This window comes from Falco peregrinus, chromosome 6 (assembly GCF_023634155.1).
Source record: "Falco peregrinus isolate bFalPer1 chromosome 6, bFalPer1.pri, whole genome shotgun sequence".
Classification (NCBI taxonomy): Eukaryota; Metazoa; Chordata; class Aves; order Falconiformes; family Falconidae; genus Falco; species Falco peregrinus.
In genome coordinates, this window is record NC_073726.1 from 82,831,610 (window position 1) to 82,857,482 (window position 25,873).

Genomic DNA, 25,873 nt, shown 5'->3' on the forward strand with positions numbered 1-25,873 from the left:
TCATCATCAAATATCCATAGTCTTAGCTGAGAGGAGAAGACTGCATTGATGCCATCCCTTCTCCATTTCCCCCCTGTCTTTGTAGGGTATCTTCTATTTTGTTCTAATGGTTATTCCAAACATGATTTTTTCTTTATACTCTGTGGTGTAGTTAGGAGTGTATCAGCACTGAAGGATGGGGAGAAAGTGCTGTGCTGTGGTGGCAACCTTTGGAATGACTGACCCACCCATTCTAAAGTAGCCCATATAGATCAATTTTTTTTGTTCTTTTTTCTTTTTATTTATTTGTATTTTTCGCCTGGACATGCCCAGTAACTAACAATCATGCTCTACTGACTGAGCTGAAAGGCTGCTGGGGGCTCAGTGTTCTGTCAAGGTTGGCCTTTTTGTTTGGTTAGACGGATAAATATTTAGATGTTCAAATTTGGGAAGGTAATGTGTTTGCATGTGTGAAATTAACTGTGGCCATTATGTGTCAGGACCAGCATAAGTGTAACTTGTTAGAAGGCACTAGGAGAAGAAGGGGCAGGAGGTCAGGGACAGACACACGTTCCCCGTCACATCCACTGCCTTTTGGATCAGATTTTTTGTACTGTGTGTCCTGCTGCTCTCAGCTCTGTTGTTCTCCTGTATGCAATGAAGGCTCTTGGCTTTGAGACTTCCATCTTGGTTTCTTATGCGTTGTATATCTGATACTTAAAATACATGTGAGTATACAAATTATTCTGCTTCCGAAGCCCATTGTTGCCTTTTTTTTTTTCTTTGTTTGTTTTTTTCTTGATAGCACATTGTATATGTGAGAAACAGAAACTGTAACAATAACACGAGACTAACATAATTTACTCTTATGTTCAGTATGTGGGAACATATTGACTGCTAGTCTGGGCGTAGGGTCATTTGCACACACAGAGAAAATCCTTAAAAATGTATAACTTACAGTCCATAGCAAACCTCCCATTCACTTCACTGGGGCTTATATGATACCCCTTATCAATGCTAGCAAATGATATTTTGGGCATTGTCAGATTTTCTTTAAAGACATAAAAAATGTTTTGTTGTTCTATGGAGCAGGATTTAGGGTATTTTCTATTAGTGTTTTGACTTTCCCTAGGGTCCATCACTGAAATAGATAGCTGATGGTTGTTCTCGTTCAGCTAAACAGATTTAAGAGCCAGCTACTGCAGAAGAGCTTGGTCCCAGCCACCTGACACCTCAGTGCTGCACACTTGCACTGCCTTCCTTCTGTGGGATGTGCACTGGGCCTTCAGCGAGCTGAAGGAAGGGCCAAAATGACTGAAACCAACGCACTTTTTTAGAAGGGTTGTGTTTCAGTCGTGGTGAGTTGCCCGAGGCAGCTGGCTGCCTGACCAGGTGGGCAGCAGTGCTGACTGTGGGGGACTGGGAGGGCATGCCCAGCTGGTGCACCTGGAGGAGTGGACCCTTCCTTCTGCCAGCAGCTTGCTACGGCTCTAATGCAGCCCGAGATGCATTTGCAATGTGTGTGAATATGTCAGAGCAAGCTGGAACAGAGCCAGCAGCAGCAGTGGCCCAGATGTCAGCTGCTGAAGAGGTGTACAAGACACAAGGTGGTCTCATAAACGCTGAAGCCTGTGTAGCTTGGACCTAGTCATTTTAAAGTTAGTTTAATTATGTCCAAGATGCTGTGCATGCTCTTTCCAGTCTTAATATAGCTTTGTGCTTGGTTATATTCATTTCATTGCAAACATTTTAAAATTTCCTTTATTGGTATGAAAATGGCAGATTGCTGTTATGTTGCAATCTAGTAGTAAGATGTTCAAGTTGGTTGGTTTATTACCCATCTTTTTTATTATGGCCTCTGAGGAGTTTGGTATTTCCCTCCCTGGTGAGATGTAGAGACAAACAGCTGAGAATTAACAGCTTCCAGCTTGGGATGGTGGCTTTCTGAATCCCTCTAGCAGGGCAAAAGTGTTCATTTGATCATGTCTTCAGACACCTGGCTCTTTTCTCCAGAGCTGGCTTCAAAATAAAGGGAGAAATCCAGAGTTTTTAGTAGACTAAAACAAACTTTCCATGCTTTGATTGAGTAATTGTTTTTTGGGGATTTGAAACAGTCCCTGGTTCTGTTACAATTGATTTCTTTATTAGAAATTATAAAAATAATGGATTTTCCAGTTTACAGATATGTATGGAAGTTTCTGAAAATTTTTAGAATCAATGGGAGGAAGAAAAATGCATCTGGAGCAGCTGGTGACCAGGCAAACCACACAAAAGTCAGTGTCATTAAAAGAAAGACCAACACTCCAAAGAAAGACAACATTCCAAATATTTTTCACAAATGAATGAAAAATTATCTTACTGTGCAAAAGTTTAACCTAAAATATTTGAAAGTTAAAACTTGAAATACTTTTTTAGTAATTATTTATAGAACAAAAGGGAAACGGTCAATTTGCTGGCACAGTGACCACCCTGAAAAAATCTTAAGAATTGGAATATAGTCATCTTAATTTTCTGTATTTTGTTTTATCCCTTAGTTATTTATAGTTAACATGCCATTCTGCATCTAACATCTACCTCTACAGACATATGGAGGTAGATGCTGACATCTATATAGAGTAACTGCTGGACAACAAAACCATTTGTAGCAATGATTGTGAGACAGCTGTATAGGAGTTAATACCTGGGGTTAGTTAATTTTTCTGGTCAGGAATAGTAGCTTGGGAAATGGAATTGCCATCAACCAACTAATAATGATGTTTTAAAATGTGTTTTGTTGCAAGTAGAAAAACATCCAAAATTTTGAGGATTTCACTGAACAGAAACTCTGAAGTGTTTCATTTCATATGTAAAATATAATTCAGAATTATAGCAAGCATGAAAACCAGATTGTATCTATAAAATTAATCTACACAGTTGGAAGAGCTAAACAGAAGATAATCATTGCATAGCAAGAAACAGCAAAGAAACATCCCATTTTGTTCTTAAGTACTGTTGAAAGCTTTCTGTTGATTTTTCTCTTCTTTTTTTTTTTTTTTTTTCCCCCTTCTAATCGTAATCGGCGTTTCCAAAAAGTATATTGATTTAAACAAACATACATCTTTATATTTGCAAATTAGTGCTTGGGGAAAATGGCCCTCTCTAGACAGAGATTTCCAGTGGAGGTAATGGCGCATGATAGGTAGAAATTTATAGGAGGAGAAACTGATCTGGATCCTATTCCTGCAGTAGATCCGACAGAGCCTGGCAGCAGTTCCTGGTGGGTCCCAGCTCTCTTCTTTAGTTGTGGGCATCTGTGTAGAGAGATGACACATGGAGATGAGGCTACGGCTCTGGGGAGGAAATAGTGACAATGGGCCAACGGGAAGAAGAGGTGGCTGGTTAAGGTGGGAAGGGGATATGTGGCTGTCAATCAGGGACTGTAATGTAAGGTGCATGAGACAGCAGGAAAGGATGGGGAAAGCAACAGTATTTGGGAAGGGAATGTCACCTCTAAACTAGTCCTGTGCCAAAGGAAAACTCTGGGCTTTTTCCAGATACTTGTTCTAGGCTAGATTCTTCCGAGGGGTAAATTCTTCCTGCAACCCTGATTAAAGCCTTGTAGAATATCCAGTTGCTGTTGCCACTTTATGAACAGTCAGTGTACTGGGTGACCTTTCTAGAGGCTGGCTGTGCTTGCAGCAGCTTGGGAAAAGGGTCTTTGCTTCTACCAGTGAAAAAGGGTGGGTGACATGATGAGCGAAGTCATGAAGTGCAAAGTGTTCAGGTGTGCTAAGGTATTCTGGGGTGTGCTGGTGAATTATCTGTGATCTGACTTCCAGTGTTTTACAAATGTGTGAATCATTTAAAATTTTTCAGTGAATTCCACTGGCAAACATATCTCTGCTCCACGGCTATTGCAGATTACTCAGAGAAACTAGTCTTTCAAGTATTTATTATTTGCCCTGATTGTCACATCAGTCGCCATGGTATCATTTCTACTTCCTAACCTGATAACTTCCAAGCCCAAATGAGCTTTTAAGAAAGCTGCATACCGTGATTCCCAGTATAAATATTTGTGCAAATACATATCTAAATCCAAGCACTAGCGAAGTGCTCTCTTGCTGAGGTCATGCTTTTGAACAAAAATTTGCCTGAGTGTTCACAGATGTTAAATGCAAGAGCAACAGCTACCCATTTAAGCCAGTTTGTGATTTGGTAGCTAAGGTAGAATTTCTTCATGTGTCGTGTGGGATTTGATGGGGTTTGGTTTGTTGTTTCATTTTTTTGTTTGGTTTGGTTTTTAATATGGGTTGCCCAGTTATTCTGGGTTACTCTGCACCTAGATTTCAGTGAAGTTGCTGGTAGTAGGGAGGCAAGATACGCATTTCACACCTGTAGAAAAAGTTGACCAAATTAGGGAAGGACTAAATTTTGTCTGGAAGCTGAGCAACTTGCGTGTACAGGGCGGGATTCTGTGGGGTTGTAGATCAGATAGCCACTGGATGTCACTGTTGTTCTGCAATTGGGGAAATAAGTACCTATTCTACAATATCTTCTTTCCTTTTGTGTGAGGCAATGGTAATGTTTCCAGAAAAGGTAACTACTAAAGTGAGGAGCATAAGTTTATCCTTGTGGTTAAGGAAAGACAGTAAAATTCCCATTACTTCAGAGACTGGGGAGCTAAGGATGGTCCTGCTCGGTGGGATGTATTAATGGTACTGGTAGGTTCTTAATAGCTGAGATCTTGCATGTAGCAGCATGAAAGGCAACATTAAAAGTCCTTTAAGAATAAGTATTTTCCAGTACTGTATAACCTACTAATACAAAGTAAGATTTAGTTTTATAGCCTCCTATGAGTTGTCTATCATATCTCTCATTTATCTCTTAATTTCTTCTTAGGAAAGGCCATTGATTTTGTAGTTCAGAATGCAATGTCGGAATCACATGGAGGGAGACCCAGCGCATCAAAGGTCGCAGTAGTCATTGTGTCGGGGAGATCAGAAGACACTGTGGAACCTGCTGCACTTTCTGCAAGAATGAACAGTAAATCAATCACATTTTACTGTCACTATTTTAAAGCAGAGTCTAGTGCACTAGAACAAAGGGTGGAAAATTAAGGCACTGGTAAGCCATACAGGACTTACTGTGTGTAATGTTCTGGTAAGAAAAAGGCCTGAACAAAAGGTACTTGATGAGGATGGCTTTGAATTACTGGTAAATTCAGGCCCAGTCTGTAATTTAAACCAAACAGCTTCCATAGGCTTCACAAATTAGTGGCATTTAATTTTCTGAGGTCCTGTGGATAGACAGGGATGACAGAAATGTGATTTATTTTATAAACTCAATACTTTTCTAGTATGGTGACTCTTGAATGGGTCACTGTAATAATAATAAATAGAGAGAGGGTTTGATCAGATTCTGACTGACCTACACAGGAATACGCTTTTGCTATCAATGTATGCTGCATTGCGTTTTTTCAAGTTTTCTGGCTATAGTCTCTGTACCTCAGCTTCTCAGGTGTTCAGCTGAGGAACATTGACTTCCTTTGTAGGTTGCTTTAGGAGTTATTGAATAAGTCATGGACTAAATAACAACTACCAAGTATTATTTTTTAATCAAATGGTTTGCAAATAACGCAATTGCCATGTAACCGAAGAAAGAAAACAACATAATGATTTTTTTTTACATTTGGAAAAAAAAGCGAAGATGATGTCATTAAGTCTGCAGCTGCATTTTCTTGACTATACATGATCATATTATGCTTGGGACTAATAGAGAGCTCACCTTAGCTAACACTGTGATTAGAGCATCACAGTTTGTGCCATTAACTGCCTTTAGCTGATGTGGAAGGAGTCATGCAAGTAATACATGAAAATTAACTGTTGAGAAAAAACTGTTTTTTTAAGAAACAAATGAAAAAAGTACACCAGCAAAGACTTCCTTCTGCTGTGTGTTGCTCATTTAAAACCTTTTATTCTCTTTTCCTAGGAGTATCCTTGTTTCCAGTTGGAGTTGGGAACAGCTATGATGAAGAGCAACTAAGGACCCTGGCTGGGCCATCAGCTACTAACAGAATTATGAAGCTTCAGAATTTTGAAGACTTATCCACTATGATCACACTGAATAGTGAATTTATCAAGAAAGTGTGCATGGGTAAGTCCAATATAGTTGTAGCTTCATAGCTGGGGCAAAACCCCAAAACTGAAATGCCAAAACCAGAATGATTTTTCTTGATTTGAGGTCAGTCCAATGCTCCTTTGTTAGTGCTTAACTGACAATCACCACAAATGCTAACCTAGACCACCACCATCACTTAGGTGTAGAACAAAATCAGCTCTTTCAGTGTGTAGCCAACTGCTACATTAGAAAATCAACCGACTTTCAGCAAGATTTTAAAAGCTGTTTAGGCCTGAACTTTCCAGCTATCATCATCTTAATAATCATGGCTGGTCATTAACTGAAGGACAACAGGAAAGCTGAAGCTGTCATGAATAAATGGGGGCATGTCGTGAGTAAAGATTTCAAATTACATGTTTTTCTGCACAGACCTAAGCATTGTTATGTGTGTGTCTGCAAATAATTCAGTCAAATTGTAAAAATAATAATAATAGAAAAATTTTAAAACAGTAACTATTCCAGGAAAACAAATACTGGAAAAAAAGTGTAAAACATTTTAAAGAAACATTCATTATTTGTAGATAGCAATGCCCCCCCATCTCAGAAAACTTGCTTCGGTTCTGGCCAGTTTTTTACTTCTTTTGCCTCCTTGGTCTGTGTGTATATAGATGTTTGTTACTCATATTGTTGTTGTCATTTCTATTGTAATATCATCTACATGTCCTCTCTGCAAACCGGTGTCTCATTGTGTTAGTCATTGCACAGGTTTTTACCAGCATTAATAGGACTTAGTTATGTCTCCATTAAAGTAAGTGGACTTTTTTTGTGGAGCCAAGTACCACTAAGAATGAGGAAGTTGCAGAGTGTGCACAGTCCAGCTTAGAGATATCCGATCAGTCTCCACTGGGATCACTTCTGGCATTTTAAAGTCTCTCCAGAGCATCAAACAGCTGCCATTTTCTAGATTTAAACAGCTGCCATTTTCTTTCTTTTCTTTTAAAATAAGCTTTTAAAGATGCATTTCCTCTCCTTACATTGTAAAATATGTAATTTTCTTGCCGTAAATTACATTGATCCAAAATATAGAATGGGGAGCAAGAATTTGAAACCACCAACTATTTTCTTATTGCAGTCTGTGCTATAACTTATTGGCACTAGAAGTGAAAGCTCTGTATTTTTATGAAAGCTTTTCCAACAGCACAAGGCATATACTTAAAAACTTGAATGATAGATATCTTATATTAGACACCTAAATCCAAAAAATCTAGCTCTCCCTTTTGCTGATGGTAAAGCCTTTGCTATGGGGTGGGAAATGATCTTTTGTTTTCTTTTGTTTTGTTTTATTTAAGTTTCTTACAATCTGTAAAGTATTATTTTCCCCTCCAGACTCATACAGTTGGATTTCTTGTACGGAGGGAGTCTTACTTTATGTATGGAAGTGTACCAAAAATAATACTATTAAAAAGGTTTAAAAGATTTCCTAAATGCTTTCAAAATGCATTACTTGTCATGGAAAAGACAGAGCATATAGCATATATATGCTAGCATAATATATTATTATACAAAGAGTTTGCTAGTCAGTATTTTAATTTGCTAGACACGTGCTTATCACATTGTCATGCCATAGTACTTACATGAAATTACTTTCCATATATCTGTAGGTGTGTTATGAGAGCACATAAACAGAAACTGCAATTCAGCGGGTGCCTTGTGACCATCTAACTGCATAAAAGAATTACCCATCACAGTAATACCTGAATGTATGGAAGCTGAATTTGAGTATTCTTACTGCAGCTATTTGCATACTTACGCTAGTTGCTGACAAATCTTGTTTTGGGGTTACTCGCTGTATTTATCTTTCTGCATTTAAGAAATGTGTGTGCATAGGTGTGTAAGTTCTCGTTACCTGCTAGTTATAAGAAATACTCTCAGTTCATCACAAGGTTCAGAAGTAAGGCTGGATCCCACCTCAGAGCTAAAGCCATGGTTTTGAAGCACCATCTGGGCAGAGCTGTATGTCAAACATGCAAGGAGTGCTGTAGAATTGCAGCTTACCTCTTGCTTACAGGGTATTTTGGGACCAATGTCATTGCCGAGGTCAGGTAATCCTAGTAGCAGCAAAGTTTATGCATTCTTTGACTTTTGTACATGTTGGACAAATGCCTGTAGTCTTCAGGTAGGAATTCTCACATTCTAACACCCCCCACCCCTTCTTACAGCCTATGTCATGTTAAGTAAGCAATCTGTGTTTTGGTGACCACCACTTAGAAGGCTGGTTAAGGGAGTGAAATGGCTTAAAGATGTCTGTTTCTCTTTCAGAATCTGTCAGAGAATGTATAGATGAGGATGGAAACAAAAAGAAAGTAAGTATATTGCGTGGGTCATCCATTTGGCTTTCATGTTACAAAGTTCCTGCAGGACCGTGAATAGCTTCATAGATATTCTGAAATAAAAATGTTGGACAATATTAAGTGTTAAGAATTATCTTGGAGGAGGAAAACATTGGCTTTTGAACTGATGGGATAACTTTGGACACAAAGGAGACTTTCTCTAACAACACCTGCTCTTGTAGTGTGTTGAATACTATTGAAAGCAGTGCACAGCTAAAACTTGTGACAGTGTGTGTCTTCCCTGACAAAATGTACTTCCGTCTCCTGTTGAAAGAAGTTCTGGGAAAGCTAAACATGGCCAAAATAAAGACACATGTATAGGGCGAGGCAATGTCGTTGTCCAGACCCTCTCCTGCTAAAAATACAAGTACCTTGTCCCTATGAAAATTTTCTAGGAAGACAATTATTGTGTGGTAGTTATCTCTCTAGAGAAAATTATCTCTTAAGTAATGAAATCAAAGTTCTTGGTGTTCATTTGCAGAAAAGTTTTTATAATCCTAAGAAAATGCTCAGATATGTTAGTAAACCTGTCTGATCTCTCGAAAGTGACCTGCCCTAAGAAAGGAATGATGCAGAAGTTATAAATGGTTCAGTTCCTTCATCTCAGGTGAAATGTCAAGATTTTTGAGGGTATATGATACTTCATGCATTTAAAAATATTAGAATAAGCTTGTTACATGTTTTCTAGTAGGGGTCAGTTATGAGTTCTGCCCTAGGATTTATCTTGAATTTCCAGTACATTAAAAATACTTCGATTTTTCCCTTGTGAAGACATGACTGTAAGGAAGGATGTGGCTAATAAGGAAATGCTTATGAATTGTCTAAACACAGGAAACATACTATCGAAGTTGCTTTACACAGTTGGCCTCGGTCAGCTGGTCAGAACACAGAAAGGCTTTAGTTAGATCAGACACCAAGTTTAACCTGGTGGCTTTGAGGTTGGCAACCTAATTAAGAAAAAACAATAAACAAAACCTAAACTTGAAAAACTTTCATAATTAAAAACAACAAAAAAATCAGATTCTTGTGGTTTAGTCATTTGAATTGCATGTGTCCAGATGTCTGGGCTCCTAGGAGCAGACACAGGTACATGTAGATAAGTGCTGGGAAGGCTCAACTTGAATTTCAGCCATGTCAGGTTTCATTTTTTTGGTGATAAACCTAAAACACAATTTCCGTTCTGGCTAAAATGCTTTTGGAAGAAAACAGGCCAGGCTCCAGTCCATGTAAAAATGAACCACACTTTCAAATGGTAGCCTTCAGGGGGATTTTGTGTTACCTCTTCAGTCAGTCAGAAAAAAATGGGTTTTAGAAGACACTGCCACCATGGTAGTAGCCCTTGCCTTTTGGAGGAGGCTGTCGAGCATCCCGTGGTGAGGACAGTGGGAGTGTTCTGCCTCTGGTGTTCAGCACCACACTGTGAACTCCTCTGCTGCCTCACTGGGAACAGTGTGCCACCATTGCCCTCTTACCCTCTTCCAGTGTAGTCCACAAATCCACAGGGATGAAGAATCAAGGCTCTTTCCTAATAGAGAAAACACAGGCTCTTACATTGAATCCATAATTTTTCAGGAGTTACTCAGAGAGTTACTGCAGGAGGCTCAGTTCCCCAAGCGGGATGTCTGTCATGCACCTGGAAATTGTGGGAACTGACTGATCCCTTGTAGTTTGCAAGGAAATCAGAGTTCTGAGGATCAAAAATCTCAGCCTAAATCCTATCAGTATTGTGAGTGATACCATTTGTTACGGATTTTTTTTTTTTTTTGTGATTACCTCTACCCTGGAAATGTCTGTTGAAGGAAGATTCATGGCTAAGGCCACTGTTAGCAGCAGAAGGATGGAAGCTCAAATGTGCTAGATCAGGCTAAAAATCTATCCAACCCCCTGTATTATGTGGCCAAAAATAGAAGTAGGGGAAGAATGTAGGTAAGTGTATATAAAAATTCCCTGAAGTGTCCTAGCCTTGAACAATCTGTGACTCAGGGACACCCTGAGCTGCAAGTGGCACCTTTTCGTGTTTGACAGTGCTCAATAATTTTCACGTCCATTAATTTCTTCAGTCATTCTTTGAAGCCATCCGTGTAAGTTTGTAGAACTCAACATATCCAGTGGCAAGGAGTCCCAATAGTGCTAAATACAGGCTGTGTAAAGAACTACTGTTTTAATATTGATCTTGCCAGCAGAATATGTGAATCATTATGATAGATTGTTGGGTTTTTTTTAATGTAGTTATTTTTCATCAGTAATTTTGTTTTGATGCTTTTATGCAGGCATAAGGGTGATAATAGAAGTATAGGTACTCACAATGTTAGTACTTCATCATGAAGTGATCTGCGTGGTGATCTTCAACATTTCTAATCTACGTATGGCAGTAAGAACCACATCCCCAAACAAGCAGTTTCCGAAACATGACTTTCCTAGTATCGTTCAGCACTTGGTTTAGAGAAGCACAAACAAACAGAACCCTGACCAAATTAAAAGGTGTCATCTGATGAAGCTGGTCAAGGTACATGGCATGCTCTCCTGCAGATGCACAGTAAGAGGAGGAGTGTGCGAGCCCAGGTCTGCAGGTTCAGAGCTCCCTCAGAGAGGAAGTCTGAGGCTTCCTCCAGTGTGCTGGCAGGTTTCAGCAGACTTATCCTTCACTATTTAGAAACCTCTGCTTTTGCTTTCCTTACTGTCCTATCTTTACTCGTATGATTTCATATCAATTGAGATTTAGGCTTTCTTTGTCTTCAGAGTCCCTGCGTTTTCCTCTGCACCAGGATTCTTGGCTTTTTTGGATCCTTCAACTGATATTTTTATTTTAATGGGCTGTGCTTTGCTTTTCTTCTCCAGCTTAGATGTTTTCCAGTAGATGTCCTGTTAAGGAGTGAAATAAAAATAATTAAACATGTATGGATGCCAGAGGGTCCTTTGCCAGGCTTGCACAGCTGTATATTGTACCCTTCCAGGTGCTCCACTTTCAGTGAGTTTTAGGCGAGACAACTGTAATTAAAAAACATTCCATTTCTTCATATCTAAGTACTTTTTCCTATTTTTTCCATGCTTAAAGACCTTCACGTTACTTTTTAACAGCTTCCTCTGGGCTCAGAAGCCTGAAAAGTATTAAGCCACTTTCAGGACAAGTTGCTTTCTCAAAGTTCTGAAACATACAAAGAAGGTCCAGTAAATTAACTCGTATTTAATATGTAATTTTTTATGGCTGCAAATCTGGCAGGGCTCTTTTAGACTTGATGGTATCATATAGCTCAGAGATATAAAGCAATACTTTCATATCACTGTTCTTGGTTTGCACATTAGTGGCAAGAGCAGTCTGTGAATTACATTGTGGTTACCTAGGTATTTCATCACTTTGGTCTTCTCTTTCATGGGAATGATGAAAAGCTGAAAAGGAGAGGATGGGAGATGACCTTGCCCAGTAGCAACCATCTTTTCTTCCCCACATGTTTCTGCCTGTGAATATCAAGAAATGTTATCCAGTTCACAGAACCACTGTCTCACTTGTTACTAGTGCTTCTGGACTCACCTCTGTAGGGACAGGTCTGGAACAGGCTGTTTCCTACATTTGGGGATATTCTTGGGAATGCAGACCTCAGGGATGAACACTGTTTTGAAATTCTTTGACCCTATTTATGGACTTTAGAGCTCTGTGGGACGCGGGCCAGAGAGCTCAGCTTTTTGCAGATATGAATCTTGAGATATTCCAGATTGTAAGCACATCTATTTCTCTGTCATTTATTAGTATGTAATCTTGGTGCCTTAAAATTTAGACTGCCTTAAAAATTACTGTCCTTTAGAAGATGAGAACATATTTTGTATTTTATTTTTAATTTTACAAAACCACTATGTATATCTAATAACATTAATCTGGTAAAGGAACAATTTCCCTTTGGGAAGGGAGGAACCGTTTTAAAGTTTTGGAGTTGTGGATAAAATAACTAGAGTATTACACACCTTTCTAGCTTGGAACAAATATTGTTAATTCCTGCTGTGCCATAACCATCTGTGCTCAGAGCTCTTTCTAAAATAATTTTATGGCTTATGAAAACTAAAGGCTTTGACATTTAAAGAAAAGCTAAGGGGAATTCTTTGTTGACTATGCTATTCATGCATGCTGTAGGATGGCTAAACTAACAATAGATGGAGTACCAGATACTTCATTCTGCTGTAAAAAAAAACCATCTCCTGTTCTAGATTATTATCTTTTGCTTGGAATTTCAGAGTCTATTTCCTACAGCGTTGCTAATTTAAACTTTCTCATCCTCTTGAAGTCCTTAATACACTGCCTTCTATTATTTAATTGTCCAAGGCTAATTTGAGTAGCACTGCTGCCAGTGTCACTTTACTTGCTAGCTGTAGGATAGTGGCAGCAGCCAAATGTTGTATTTTTCTCCCCTCTGCCCATGTTCTTTTCAATTGTTGTCTCCCTATCTAGCCTGGTGATAAATGGACATTAGCAGACCAGTGCCACACTGTGACATGCTTTCCAGGAGATTACACAGTTCTGGAGAGTCACCAAATTAACTGTGAGAGGATGCCAAAGCCAGTATGTCACAGCAATCTTCCTGCAGTTAAGATTGAAGAAACTTGTGGTTGCCGATGGATGTGTCCATGTGAGTATCTATCTTTGCATGCGTGCCTCTCCCTCCCCACCACTTGAAATGTGTAACAGAGAAGTATTGCTGAATGGAGCTGCTCAGCTGTACACATCAGAGATGACTGGGGTGGGAGGACTTGATGCTGTACACTGGTTAAACATCTAGGAGCGTGAGAGTCTCACTGGTGCCTGGAATGTGGAACGCTATTTGCAAGTTCAGGGCCACCAATCCCTTTAGATATCCAAAATTTTAACACCTCAAGTTTTAGCATTTCCTAAAAGCCCATTTGATTATCCAAACCCTTTAAAGCTAACATTTCTGTTTTGATGTAAGTATTTCAAAAAAGTAGAAAGGTTTTAGTGGAGTAATAACAAATATTTTAAAGTGTTTAAAAGATAGTTTTGGTGATATCTACCCATAGAAAATGCATCTGTAATGATTTTCTGGATCCTAAATGCATTGACAGCCACATGAAGGCATTACTTTGGGCATTCAAAACGTGTCTTCATAAAGAATTTCTGACAGGATGAAATGAAAATTACCATTTCTACTGTTAAGCTGATTATCATGAAAAGACCTATAGTTAACTTGAGATTGCTCCTGTTTAACATGAGCTAACAATTGTTTAACTCTGCAAATGTAATGAGCCATGATACCCAAGATTTTACTTTTTTTTTTCCCCCAAGGTGGTACAGCTTGTGAGGGAAAAGTAGTAAGTTTTCATGTATTATAGAAGGAGGGGATAAAAAAATCCCCAACCCCACCTAGCTGATCAAAACCCCACAGGTAAAGCACCCTTCTTTAAATGACAGCTTAGTGAAACCAGGGTGATGCTGTGTCAACTAAAGCAATGTCTGCCCATCTGTAGCAGACAGGAAGGCGGATTTGGATGCTGAAGTCAGAGCCCAAACTCACAGCAACCAGTAAACTTTAGAGATGGACATAGCAAAGTAGGTGCTTAGTAGGAGGTCACTGTTCTTCTTCAGCATCTCTTTGTTGTTCAGGGTGGAGGCTGGTTAAATCTGTGCTGCAGGAGCACAGCAGTGCATAGTTAATTGACTCTCCTGACTCAGTGAAGCCGTATGCAGTTATTCAGAGAGCTAAAGCACGCTTTCGGGTGATTGCTTGACAGTATGGATGATATGACAAATGCTTTTGCAAGGAGGAAGTACATGAAAAAGTGTTCTTATATCATATAACTGAGTTCAGAGAACAGATCAGGAGCTATACCATAAAGGTATTCCTTTGCTGAACTAGTTACAAATTTTATAGTAACATGATTTGCAACATGTGATTCATGGCTATTGGGTGATTTTGGACGCCGTTTAAATGGATTGCATCAATACATTTTGTGCTACAGAACACCTAGGAGAAATTTAAAAGGATTCCATTATCCTTGGAATTTGTTTAGATGTCCATGAACAAAAAAATGGTTGAGAAATAGTATTTTATTTCTAACTTATTTCATTATTGTTTATATGTGAACTTTATAAGCAGGTAGAGCAAAATATCTGAAGATACACGACTGCTCCAAAGGGAGCTTGCTTGCTTGCTTTTTTGTTTTGCTTTTCTTTGGTTAAGCGCAGGTTGCTCTTTGTAACAGATTATTCTCAGATTTCAAGTAGAAGCCAGGTAGCTGAATTATTCACAATGAGAATTTTCTAACTACCTGTTTAACTGACATTGTTTTTATTGTCCTTATTATCTTTAAGTAAAAGATTTGAAAATGCATGAGTCAGAAGCATCCTTTTACTTAAGTTTTGTTTTGGTATTTGTGAGATTGTAATCCTTGTTTTCCAGTTAAAGAAGACAAGTAACTGTTTATGATCTAATGACCAGGACACTGAGCTGTCAGTTGGCCATTAGTTTGTTCTGTGCACATTATCTCTCTGCCCTTTTCCTGTTTCATATCTGGAAAAAAAAAAAAAAAAAAGGTAGAGTCCCCTAGTTTCAACATGATATGTGTTTGATAAGCATGAAGTAGTCTTATTTTGTTTTTAATGTAATACTGCACAGAATAAAATGCAACATGGTACAAATGCAATGCAAAACGTAGACTGTAACATACGGGGTTTTTTTTCCTACAAATAGGGAAGGGGTTTTCCCTGCTTTTATTTTTCATATAAAATTTATTAATAAATTGCATTAAATGTGAGTGAATTTCCTGCAAAAGGATTTTCTATGAGTTTATCCAAACCTTTTGTAATACTAATGGCTCCAGATGAAGATACTTGGGGGGGGGGGGGGGGGGGGGGGGGGCAGGGGGGGGGGGAGGGAAGTGAAGTATTTACCAAAGTTTCTTGTCAATGACTTCTTGCAGCATTTGCAATTCATTACCTTCCTAGCTTTCTCAATTAATTGGTTCCGCATATCCATAATGATTGTGAAGAAACAATCACATTTGAATAAAAGCAAATGTCTTTTTTTTTTTTTTCTTCATTGATTTGCAGGTGTCTGTATGGGAAGTTCATCTCGACATATTGTCACTTTTGATGGGCTGAATTTTAAGCTGACCGGCAATTGCTCCTACACCTTGTTTCAAGACATGCAACGTGATGTTGAAGTTCTCCTCCATGAAGGACCATGCAGAGCAACACCAAAGATTAACTGTATGGACTCCATTGAAGTGAAACATCATGGTGTATCTGTTCAGCTCTTCAGTGACATGACAGTAAGCTAAATGCAATGAAATGATCTGTGCATTGTCTGCTCTTGCTATAAAATTCAGGTTACGAGGCCAAATTTGTACCCTTTATCTAGTTTCTGTTCCCCTTGCAGCCTATTCTTAGGCTTCTGAGCAAATGCCTCATTTCAATTTCATGATACAGTCTATGTTCACATAATGACCCAGACACATTTCTCCTCTTGCTTTCCCCATTGTGCTCATGTGACAATGTCAAGAACATGGAATCTGGCAATATCTCCCTGACACTGCTGCCAGAAAGGCAGGGATTATAGACAGGACATACTGCACTCTGATTCTTCTCTTTTGGCAGAGGTCCTTTACACAATGTTAACATTTGGTACATGGGAGGGGAGTCTATTCTTCACAAATTTATACATGACTGGCTAGTTGAAGAACAAAGTAGTTGGTTCTTTCCTTTGTGTAGATGGACCTCAGCATTAGAAGAAAGGCCAACTTAGTATGCATTACATCTTTTTAATAGGCAGATAAGTATTCAAATTCAATACGACACATTAGTCAATCTCTGGGTTTCTCAGACATGCAGGAACTGGTTAGCCAGCAAAGGTGATCTCTTCTGACATGTGTAGCAAAACAGGATGCACCAAAACACCTGCACCAAGTTCTGAATGGTGGTGGGCAGCCTTGACTTTCACTGAGGTTCATTGGTAATCAGGGTCTGTAGGCAGCATTTTAGCTTCATGACATTAGATTGCTAGTCTATTAGTATGTGATGCTGAAGAAATGCACTCATATGGGAGAACGTTGACAGAGAAGTTCATGTAATGCACGGTATGAAGGTCAATTAGTTCTGTATATTTTTCAAATTGATGTGCAAACAGCTTGCAAAATTGGCTCATGTCAACGTTCAGTTGGATCTTCAAGTACTTGTGAAGTCAAAATGTATTTCAATTCTAAGATTGGATTGATCTTAGCTACTTCCTAGAACTGATATGATGATGTTGCCTTTTTTGAAAACAGGTGACTGTTGACGGTGAAAGGGTTCATATACCCTATTCTAGCAGTTTGTTTGAAGTCACTGTCTATGGAGCAATAATGCATGAAATCAAGTTCTCCCATCTCGGACATAATCTCACATTTACTCCAATAAACAATGAATTTATTCTTAAACTGAATTCAAAGAGCTTTTCTTCAGGAACACGAGGGCTTTGTGGTAAGTTTGAAAGCTAGTAATTCTCACAGCTTCATACTTGGGCTTGAATTGCTATATATGTAATTTGTGTGGCCCTGAACCTGTAAAATCTCTGGCTGAACTGATCCCCTGTTGCTGGCACATTGCTAAGCCATGTAGATTTTTCTACTGTGCCCATCGATATAAGAGCTCATTGACTCCTAGTAATACCTTAGAAAGAACAGGATAGACATGTTTTACTTATTTCACGTATTTCACGCTACCTTTTCAAGGAGATTAGTTTTTTATGGGGGTTTAGCTTTAGGTTCTTACATAGACATATATGTGAGAGCGACAACCTATGCTTGCAGTGAAGGTGAAAGGTCTGTAAGGGGTACTACTACCTGGGAGAATTAATTGTATGGTATCTTCAATGGCATAATCTGTTGCATAGCCTCTATCTCCTGTAATAAGGGAAGGGGAAACAAGACCCAGGGTTTTTATGCCTCTGTTGATAATAGCTGTAAAGAATATCATTCATTCCCCTTCCCCTTGGCATTCATGGAGTGGCCCCAGCCAGCTCTGTCTTGTCCTGTGCCTGTTTTCTCTAAGTTTATTTTTTTGTTGACTGTATTCAGACTTTTTCTTTTCCTTTTACTTACCCTCATAGGGTTGTGTGACCAGAACCACGTCAATGACTTCACGTTACGTGATGGCTCTGTCACAACTGACAGCAGTGTTTTTATCCAAGACTGGACAGTGAAAGAGCGGGGGAAGATCTGTGAATTCCACAGAGAAGAGAGATGCTCTGAGCACGCAACGAGCCACTGCCGCCTTCTGCTCTCCGATCAGTTTGCAGAGTGTCATAGGGTGATCTCCCCCAACATGTTCTACGAGGCCTGCACAGAGACCAGCTGCTATGAGGACGAAGCCTGCGAGATGATAACTTCCTACGCTCACATCTGCAGGGAAAACGGCATCTGCGTAGACTGGAGAACGCCCGAGTTTTGTCGTAAGGGCTTTACTCTATGTGAAAACTGATATGGAAACTGTGTTATTTGGTGATGGTGGTGACAATGGCCATACACTTGTCATTGTAATATTAATTTTTGAATGCCATGTAATGGGACAGAAGTTCCAGACCAAGTTTACCATACTTCTTGCATACATACTGCGGATCTGATAACTTGTTTGTCATCCACTAAGTTGCGTATTATGGAAAAAGTGTTTCTTGGTAAATACCTAACTAATAAAATGCAAGCTAGTTATGCAAGGCTAGAAGGATAACCCATGACATAAAAATACAGTGAAAGCTGTGCACAGGTAAACACAGCTTTGTGATAGTACCTGACTTTGCAGCCACAAACCATCGTGGGGCCAGGTCTGGAGTGAGAATCTGCTCTGATTCTGCCAGGCAGTTTTAGCTGCAGATATTCGTGCTTTGGTGCAGACATTGGAGGACTGTACAAGGCAGACAGGGAAACTCATAATTTGGACTAGTGGAACTGCTTCCCAGCCTGTCACTGTTGTAGCTGCACATAGTGGCACAGAATAAGATGTTTCTCTGTAATAGTTTCACAAATTCCCCTTTCCAACCAAAGCCTATACCTTTCAGACAGTGACGGAAGAGCCAGAGTGTTTTTAAGTTTCTACCGCAGTGAAAAATGGGGAAATGGCCCCTCTCCATGGTGCCTTTTCTTGCTAGCACATGAAAGCTGCACTGATCAAACCAGCTGTAATTTGCTTTGCAAATCTGGTTCTCCTTCTGGCTGTGTTTTGCTTGTGTTTTGCGGGTGAAGAGTTTGCTGTGAGAAAGCAGTATATCGGGATGTGAGTCTTGCAGATTGCCCAGAGCCCAAGGGATGCAGGACAAGAATGCTACTGATAAATTCAGGGGGTTGTCACTTTGAATACCTGCTCCCCTAAATTCTTATAGAGATAAGTAGTTCTGCCCTATCTTCCTGGTTGGTTTTTTTTGTTTGTTTGTTTGGTGGTGTGTTGTTTTTGGGTTTTTTTTTTTGCTTTTCTCCTTACGGTGCTGTTGTGAGGCATATCTAAAGATCTGCCAAAAATGCAACATATAGGTAAGTACAAATAAATAACTCTTGAGGAGGCGTATTCTGTACCTTTTCCTGTTAGTCTGTCTGCAGTGAGGGTTACAGATATTGAGATATTCACTTGATGTTTCTGATTTAATCAGGCATCTGAGATGTGTATGTTTGTAGGCATTTTCTTTCCCAGCTAGCCCCTCATATAGTGTCTTGATATTCTAGGTTTTTTTCACATCTTCTGCCTCTCCAGTTTAGTCAGTTCTTGTTGCCTTGCTTTCTTTCCCTCTTGCTGCCCAGATACTTTTCATTTCAGAATTGGAGAACTAACATCCTAACGGCATGATACCACAAAAATTCAGTACATGTTTTAGTTTTGTTCATGTTTTAAACTCAGACTGAGGGAATGATGGGATAGGAAGTCAAGAATGTGAATGTGAATTTGGCCTGAGCCTCTGGTTAGTGTCTTAAATGTCTTTCCAGGACAGGTTATTGAAGAACACGTTACTGTCGCAGGCTGAATCTTTTAAGAAACAGCACAGTCTGTTTGGAGCATAGTCCGGGAAGACAGAGGAAGAGTATTGCCATTTTCCAAATCTGGTGCTTCAGTCAGACTTTGCAAATTATAATGTCCAAGGCTGAACGTCAGTGGAGTAACTTAATAACGCTTTGCAGTTTTGAAATTCCCATCTTGTTAGACAGTGTATACAAGGATAGAGAAAGAGTTGCCCATTTTAACACTAGTTGCATGAAACAGTCCTTAGTGTCCTAACAACAGCATCATCATCTTCCTTCAATCAGGTGCATGTGTGCAGCTGCCAAAAATTAAATTGCCAATTACACGGGCATTATACAGGCTACATTAATGACTAAATAGGCAGTGCAGCTTAATCACTCTACAACAATGTTAGTAGCAATGACATGGTCTGGGATACCTTGCTTCCCTCCCTCCAACTCCATTAAATCCCTGTCATTTTGGTAGAGTTTGATTTGGGATGTTGTCAGTGCATATTAGGACATTTCAAGCAGTACAAGTCCTTCCTGACTGCATTGCCTGGATGGGTGAATATACTCGCTGGAATATCGGATAGAGGCAGGGCCTGTTCTCCATCCTGTTTGTTCAGTTCCACTGCCTGAGCATTCCGTAGTCCTTTTTGGGAGGATGGATGTGTTGAGTGGTGACTGGTAGACTCCAGCTTTGTGTCAACGGATGGAAGGAAACTCTACTCCAAGGTGGGAGTGCATAGTGAAGAAGATGTTTTTAATTTTATTTTTTTTTAATTTTTCCCTCCCTGCCGCTCCCCCTGACCTCACACTTAGTAGACCTCAGTTGCAGCAGCCTGGATTTTCCACTGATAGCCATGTAACCCTGAGGTGTAGAATATCCTCACAGTGAATGCCTGTTGAATAGGGTTTCCACTTCAGTGACAGCACGGGCTCTATCTTAATGTGAAGATCATAGGAATTTCTAAAAAAATCACTGTGTTACTAATATTGACACATGTTGGGATTCAGTTTTGCGTGAAGAGGAAGCTTTATTCACCTGGGAATAGGATTGCTTGTATAGTGATTAATGAATGAACTGAGATATATTAATTCTGCAGTTATAAAAGAAATAACAGCTCATGTGGAGGTGATGAAGTCAGCTTTGAACTGTGTAGTTCAAATAACAGTAGCAGTCAGCAAATTTTGCTCAGAAAGCAGAAATACCGAGAAGATAAATGACAGCAGCAGCAGTAGCAGTTGTTAATCTTCATATGCTGATGTTTCCATAAGTGCTTCTCAGCAGCTCTTCAAGCTCATTTGTATGCAATGTGGACATGCCCTCTAGGTACTTGCTCATAGTAGCTTGCAGATGAATTAAATTTAGATAGGTAGTTGATGCCTGCATGGTGTAGGAAGCAAACAGTAGTCGGTACTACTCAGTAGAGCTGTGGTTTTCTGAGGAACATGCTGGTGGCTCTCAGGAGCTGTAGAGATTCCTGCAAAAATATTTTGCTTGAAAACAGCATTTTTCATGAGCCATTCTGGTTGTCGGAAGGTTTTATATTTTGTCTTTCGTTGGGTTGTTTTGCAGGCCCAGGTTAGAAAGCAACTGCGTAACAGGTTGTGCCTGCTCAGCTGAGGGGCAGTGACATCTGGCAGAGAAGCAAGAACGAGATTCAAGAGGTGGAGGAGGAGGAGAGAAAACAATGGGATACAAAACCCCTTTAAACCACCTCTGCTAGTAAAGCATTTGTGTAGTGGAACTACACTGAGATTATCCGCGGCTGGGTGCTCACTGTGTAAGCAAGGCGTGCTGATGAGGACCATAACAGCTGAAGGATTTAAACCATGACTTGGAAATCAGCAGTATGGGGGTGGCTTTCTGACTGTCTTCAGCTGATCTGGGACAATTTTTCTCTTCCTCTTCCACCTCCAGCCATGCCTTCCCACTCCTTTTGCTGTGCTGGCAGTAGTCCTCACATGCAGTTTGGTGAGCTGTGAAAACTAGCTGTAAAAGGGGAAAAAGTGCCAGCAGAAAAAAGCAGCTGAGTGAGGAGATTAGGGAAAAGAGTGGACTGCTGCTTTTGATGGCAGCACTGACCTCAGTTCGTTTAATGTGGCCTTGAAACAACTCCCAAGAACATTGGAAAAACCCTTCTAAACATATTTCTTTGGGTAAAGATGACAGTTATGGGGGGTGGGGGGGTGGGGGGGTTTAAGAAAACTGTGCCTGAGCAAGGTGGGGAGCTACTGGCCCTGTAATATTATTCACTGCATCTTCATCAGCACTGGCATTTTAGCTGTCCTTTTGGCTGCACATGACAGGACAGTGAGGTAAAAGGCAGGTCAGCAGTATGTGACCTCAGGAGTGAGCTAGCTAGCTACTGAACTTGTGCTAGGTTATACTGCTGCTAAGAAAGAGTGGCATTGCTGCCTGAAAGGATGTATGCCTTTCTTCATGCATCACAGGCTTGAAAAGCACCCCTCCCCTAAATACCAATTTAGTACTTTAACCAAGGATGCTCGCTCTTGTGTGTTTGAGCCACAAAGTCAGAGTTAATACCGGTGCAAACTGTTGCTGGGTCTCACTCTGAATTAGTTAAATGGCTTATTTTATTTTGATGGAGTATACACCTTCTGTGGATCCTTATAGATGTTATTTTCTCCCAACCAGTAGCTACTAGGAATAGCTACTGTAATGTAAAAGAAAAATAAGCAGCCAAAGAAATGCCAATACTTAAATGTGCCAGATGACCCTTTGAAATCATACGTTTACGGGACCGTTTCCCCGCTCCCCCCCCCCCCCCCCCCCCCCCAGCTTTTCTTTTACTATTCCCTGTTTGAAAAAAGAGGTCATCTTTTAATGGAGCCCACAAACAGAATAAATATCAATCCATGATCATAGTAGCATCATACAGGCTAGTATTTGAGGTAGATTTCTTTTGAAACTAATTTGGGAAAAAATTGCTCTTCTATTACATAGTTTTCAGTCTTATTTTCACCTTTTGCTGCTAGCTGCAGTCTTTTCCTTTTCATTCAGAAGCAACAGGCATTTGAGGTGAGCACTGAAGTAGCCACCCAGGAGGGTGGCTTGTTGAAATACTTGTTTCTGAGGCTGAGCGTGGGGAGTCCTTCATGCCTGCTCACATTCCATACCTCTGGCAGAAGTTTCCATACCAAAAGCAATTATGTGTATGTCAAGTAGGACCTGGCCAAATCTCTGCAGCGTAAGGGCAGTAGTGTGTCTGAGGTGGCTTTCTGCAATCACCGGGTTCTCATTATTCCAGTAGGGTGAAAGGGATGGTTAGGGTGATTTTTCTGGACGTTGGTGGAGTGTATCCCATCTTTTGACACTGCTTACGTACATCTCATTCCCATACTGTGAAGGACAGAGGTGACTTCAAAACAAAGGTATTCATGTGATCTCATGTATATTTCTTTTGCAAAACAACCACCTAGTTTCTCCCTTCCTTCAGAAAGCATTGCCATTCTACACAGGCACATAGGCCTTTTGGTAGCACATCTGGAGTCTGGAGCACAGTCCTTCATTGCATTTTTCACATGCCTGACTCGTTAATGCCAGCCAAAGAGGAGGAAGGAGAAGGGGCTATGTTACATGAAGTACATTAGAGACTTTAGCATTGGTACTCATTCTGCTTGAGAGCTGTCCAGGTTCTGTGCTGATGGGCATCAGCATTAAACTCAAAAATAAATCTAATTTTGTACAGAGAAAGTTCACTAGCCCTAAAGCAGATCTAGCAGTAGGTAAGCAAGATGAAAGCCAGTGTGGTGAGTATATTTACTCACTCTGGAATAAAAGGAAATGACATGCTACCTTAATAGGTGCTGCGGATGTATTTTCAGATATTTATTAGAGCTGACGTGAGACCATCAGAGGCAGTAAGCACTGGTGTTTACACTCTGTGTTTACAGAACTGTTTCTGGAAATGAGTTCTGGAAAACATGGTGTAGTCTAGGTAGCTGATCATTAGTACAGGTTTTCAGAATCCAGCCAAAGCATTTCATGGTGGGACTGGACACCCCATCAAACTCCTGTGCCTTTTCAAGTTCCTCTGCATCTGCTGAACTACGATGGCTGTCTACACATACAACCACAGATTCCAACACACTAGAAATAACTGGATTTAGCACAGCTTGAAACCAAAAAGGGTTAACATTAAAGACATCTATTTTCTGCTTCTTTTGGCTGCTAAGAAGGGTGTGTGTAGACAGTTCAGCTGATGAATGCTTGTTTGGTTGGGAGCTCAGGTCTTCATTCAGTAATTTTATTTCAGTGTTTTTTGTCAGGGGACTGAAAAGAAGTTTCATAAACCTCACAGCAGTCACAAATAGGGAAATAAGAAACACTTTCCTAATTGAAGCTGTAGAGAAAAATAAAAAAGGCTTAAGGGAGCACACAGTATGGAAGCTGTGTCCACAGGTTTCTTGAATAGCTGTAGCCTTAGTTTTGTGTTTGCTTTTAAAGACAATACCTCAGTCTGGGGCACTCATCAGTAAAAAATTTATGTATTGGCTTAGGGGGGAATGCAACTTTCCTTGATTTAGTTAATTATGTTAATAAGGCTATTCAGTTAATAAGGTGCAGAAATCCAGCAGGTTCAGTTTTGAAGTACCAAAATGTTCTGTTTGTTAGCTTTCTTTAGTTGCTTGGGAACACTTCTGCCTATCAGATTGTAAAAAAAAAATATCTTTGTTCAGTGCTTTAGTCTGTCCTGGGTATCTCCTAACCATGCACGGGTACCAGTGCTTCTCTAATACATGTCAAGGTGGTTCTAAATTCTTCTGTCTCTTGCCTAGTGTTGAAAACAAAATTAGGCAGGATGGTCAGCTCATGTAAGCCATTGTATTGTGTCATTTGTAGGGTAAGTCATACTTCACTGATTCCTATGGCCTAAAAATGTGGCTTGATGATTTCTGCATGGACTGTAACTTAAGCAGTTGCCTTCAATCACTTTCCACTGTGGATTTTGTTAGTTTTAAAAACATATTTTCAGTTAGTGGCTGCAGAGGACAAAATATGTTCACAGATGATGGCTTTCAAAAACCTGAACAGAATTGTTAAGAAAATGTGAGTGGAAACATTTATCTGCATTTCAGATCTCTTTATCTAAAGAGTTTTTTTCTGTCTTCCTCAGCAATGAAATGTCTCACATATTTGACATATGATCACTGCCACAAAGCCTGCGTAAAGCACTGTGAGAATAGTACCAAACTCAGTGTCTGCAAGGATTATCCCACAGAAGGCTGCTTCTGTCCAGATGGACAGGTGATTTTAAATGACAGCTGTGTTGATGAAGAAGTCTGCACACAATGCATCGGTGAAGATGGCACACACCATCAGGTAACCATATACTGAGCAGCTTACCTTTGTGAATGGTTTGGGTTCATGCTTTTGCGAGTAAATCTGTCTTCTAAGTCTGTTTTCCCCTTTGGATACTTTATTTTCTAGCTCAGTTCCTCATAACTGGCCGGCTGTCAGCCCCATGTAGCTCCCCTAGTGTGAAATTGGCTGGGATGGATATAAAATTCACAGCTGGGACTGTGCAGACCCGGAAATGCATGACAAATTTGTGTGAAGGGAGGTCTAGAGGAAGAGAGGAGGGATGGCATAAGTCAACATTTACCAAGATAAACACCTCCATTCAGCAGGCTTTTACCAGTAACGACAATTTAATCATAAATCTGTAACCTTTACTTAAAAAGTATTGTATTGTCTTTGCAAAGCTTATTGAAAGGTTTTCAGTGGTTGGTGTGGAACAGTGAGACTGAGATGACCTTATGTCGAGTTGTATTAGTTTACACCCCTTTTTTTGATAAGGATATTACTTTGATGAAATTCATCATTTTAGTTTTACTGAAAATCCACTTTCCTCAGTTAAGTCAGATCTCTCTATGGCAGAATTGGATTGGGAAGAGCTATGGGTGCTGGCTGCCAGACTGCAGTGAAAAAGACTGTTGATTTCCATTTCAGCATCACACAGTGGGTGTGCAAACTCCTCCCTGCATCCCCTGTTCCAAGTAACAGGGGTTGTTACTCTTCACCCCCAGCTACTCAGCTCTGGGAGTTTTCACCTAAGTCAGCCAATCCTCTTCTTAAATCTGCAGTTTTGTTATGGGACTTTAAAGAGAAGGACTTTAATTTCAGTGTTTTATGGGCTTTAGATTCTTAATGAGATTTTTGAATGGTCTTATATTCACCAAACCTGCTGTGAAAGACATAAATGTTTTTGTAACAGAACTTCTGTAAATAACAGAAGTATCTGTGTGTGTATAGTCTATTATTTAAGTAAAAAGATAGATTTAAAAAAGGAAATGAATATATGTTCTCTGAATTACTTAATTTGAATGTGCAAATTTAGACTCACATTTTGTTCAGTGAGAAATGTGTTATAAACATTTACAGTTAAATTGCAAGGAAGCAAAGACTATTTGTGGCT

The 25,873-nt window shown here is 39.8% G+C and overlaps 1 protein-coding gene across 1 annotated transcript in view; it reads left to right on the top strand.

Moving 5' to 3' along the window:
* VWF (von Willebrand factor) overlaps nt 1-25,873 on the top strand; it is a 144,121-nt gene that overhangs the window by 83,252 nt on the left and 34,996 nt on the right. The window contains exons 32-39 of the mRNA XM_027782874.2: nt 4,858-5,001; nt 5,947-6,111; nt 8,395-8,438; nt 12,904-13,081; nt 15,517-15,737; nt 16,731-16,923; nt 17,552-17,893; nt 24,572-24,777. Coding sequence (XP_027638675.2) covers nt 4,858-5,001; nt 5,947-6,111; nt 8,395-8,438; nt 12,904-13,081; nt 15,517-15,737; nt 16,731-16,923; nt 17,552-17,893; nt 24,572-24,777 — 1,493 coding nt within the window. The remainder of the gene's footprint in view (nt 1-4,857; nt 5,002-5,946; nt 6,112-8,394; nt 8,439-12,903; nt 13,082-15,516; nt 15,738-16,730; nt 16,924-17,551; nt 17,894-24,571; nt 24,778-25,873) is intronic.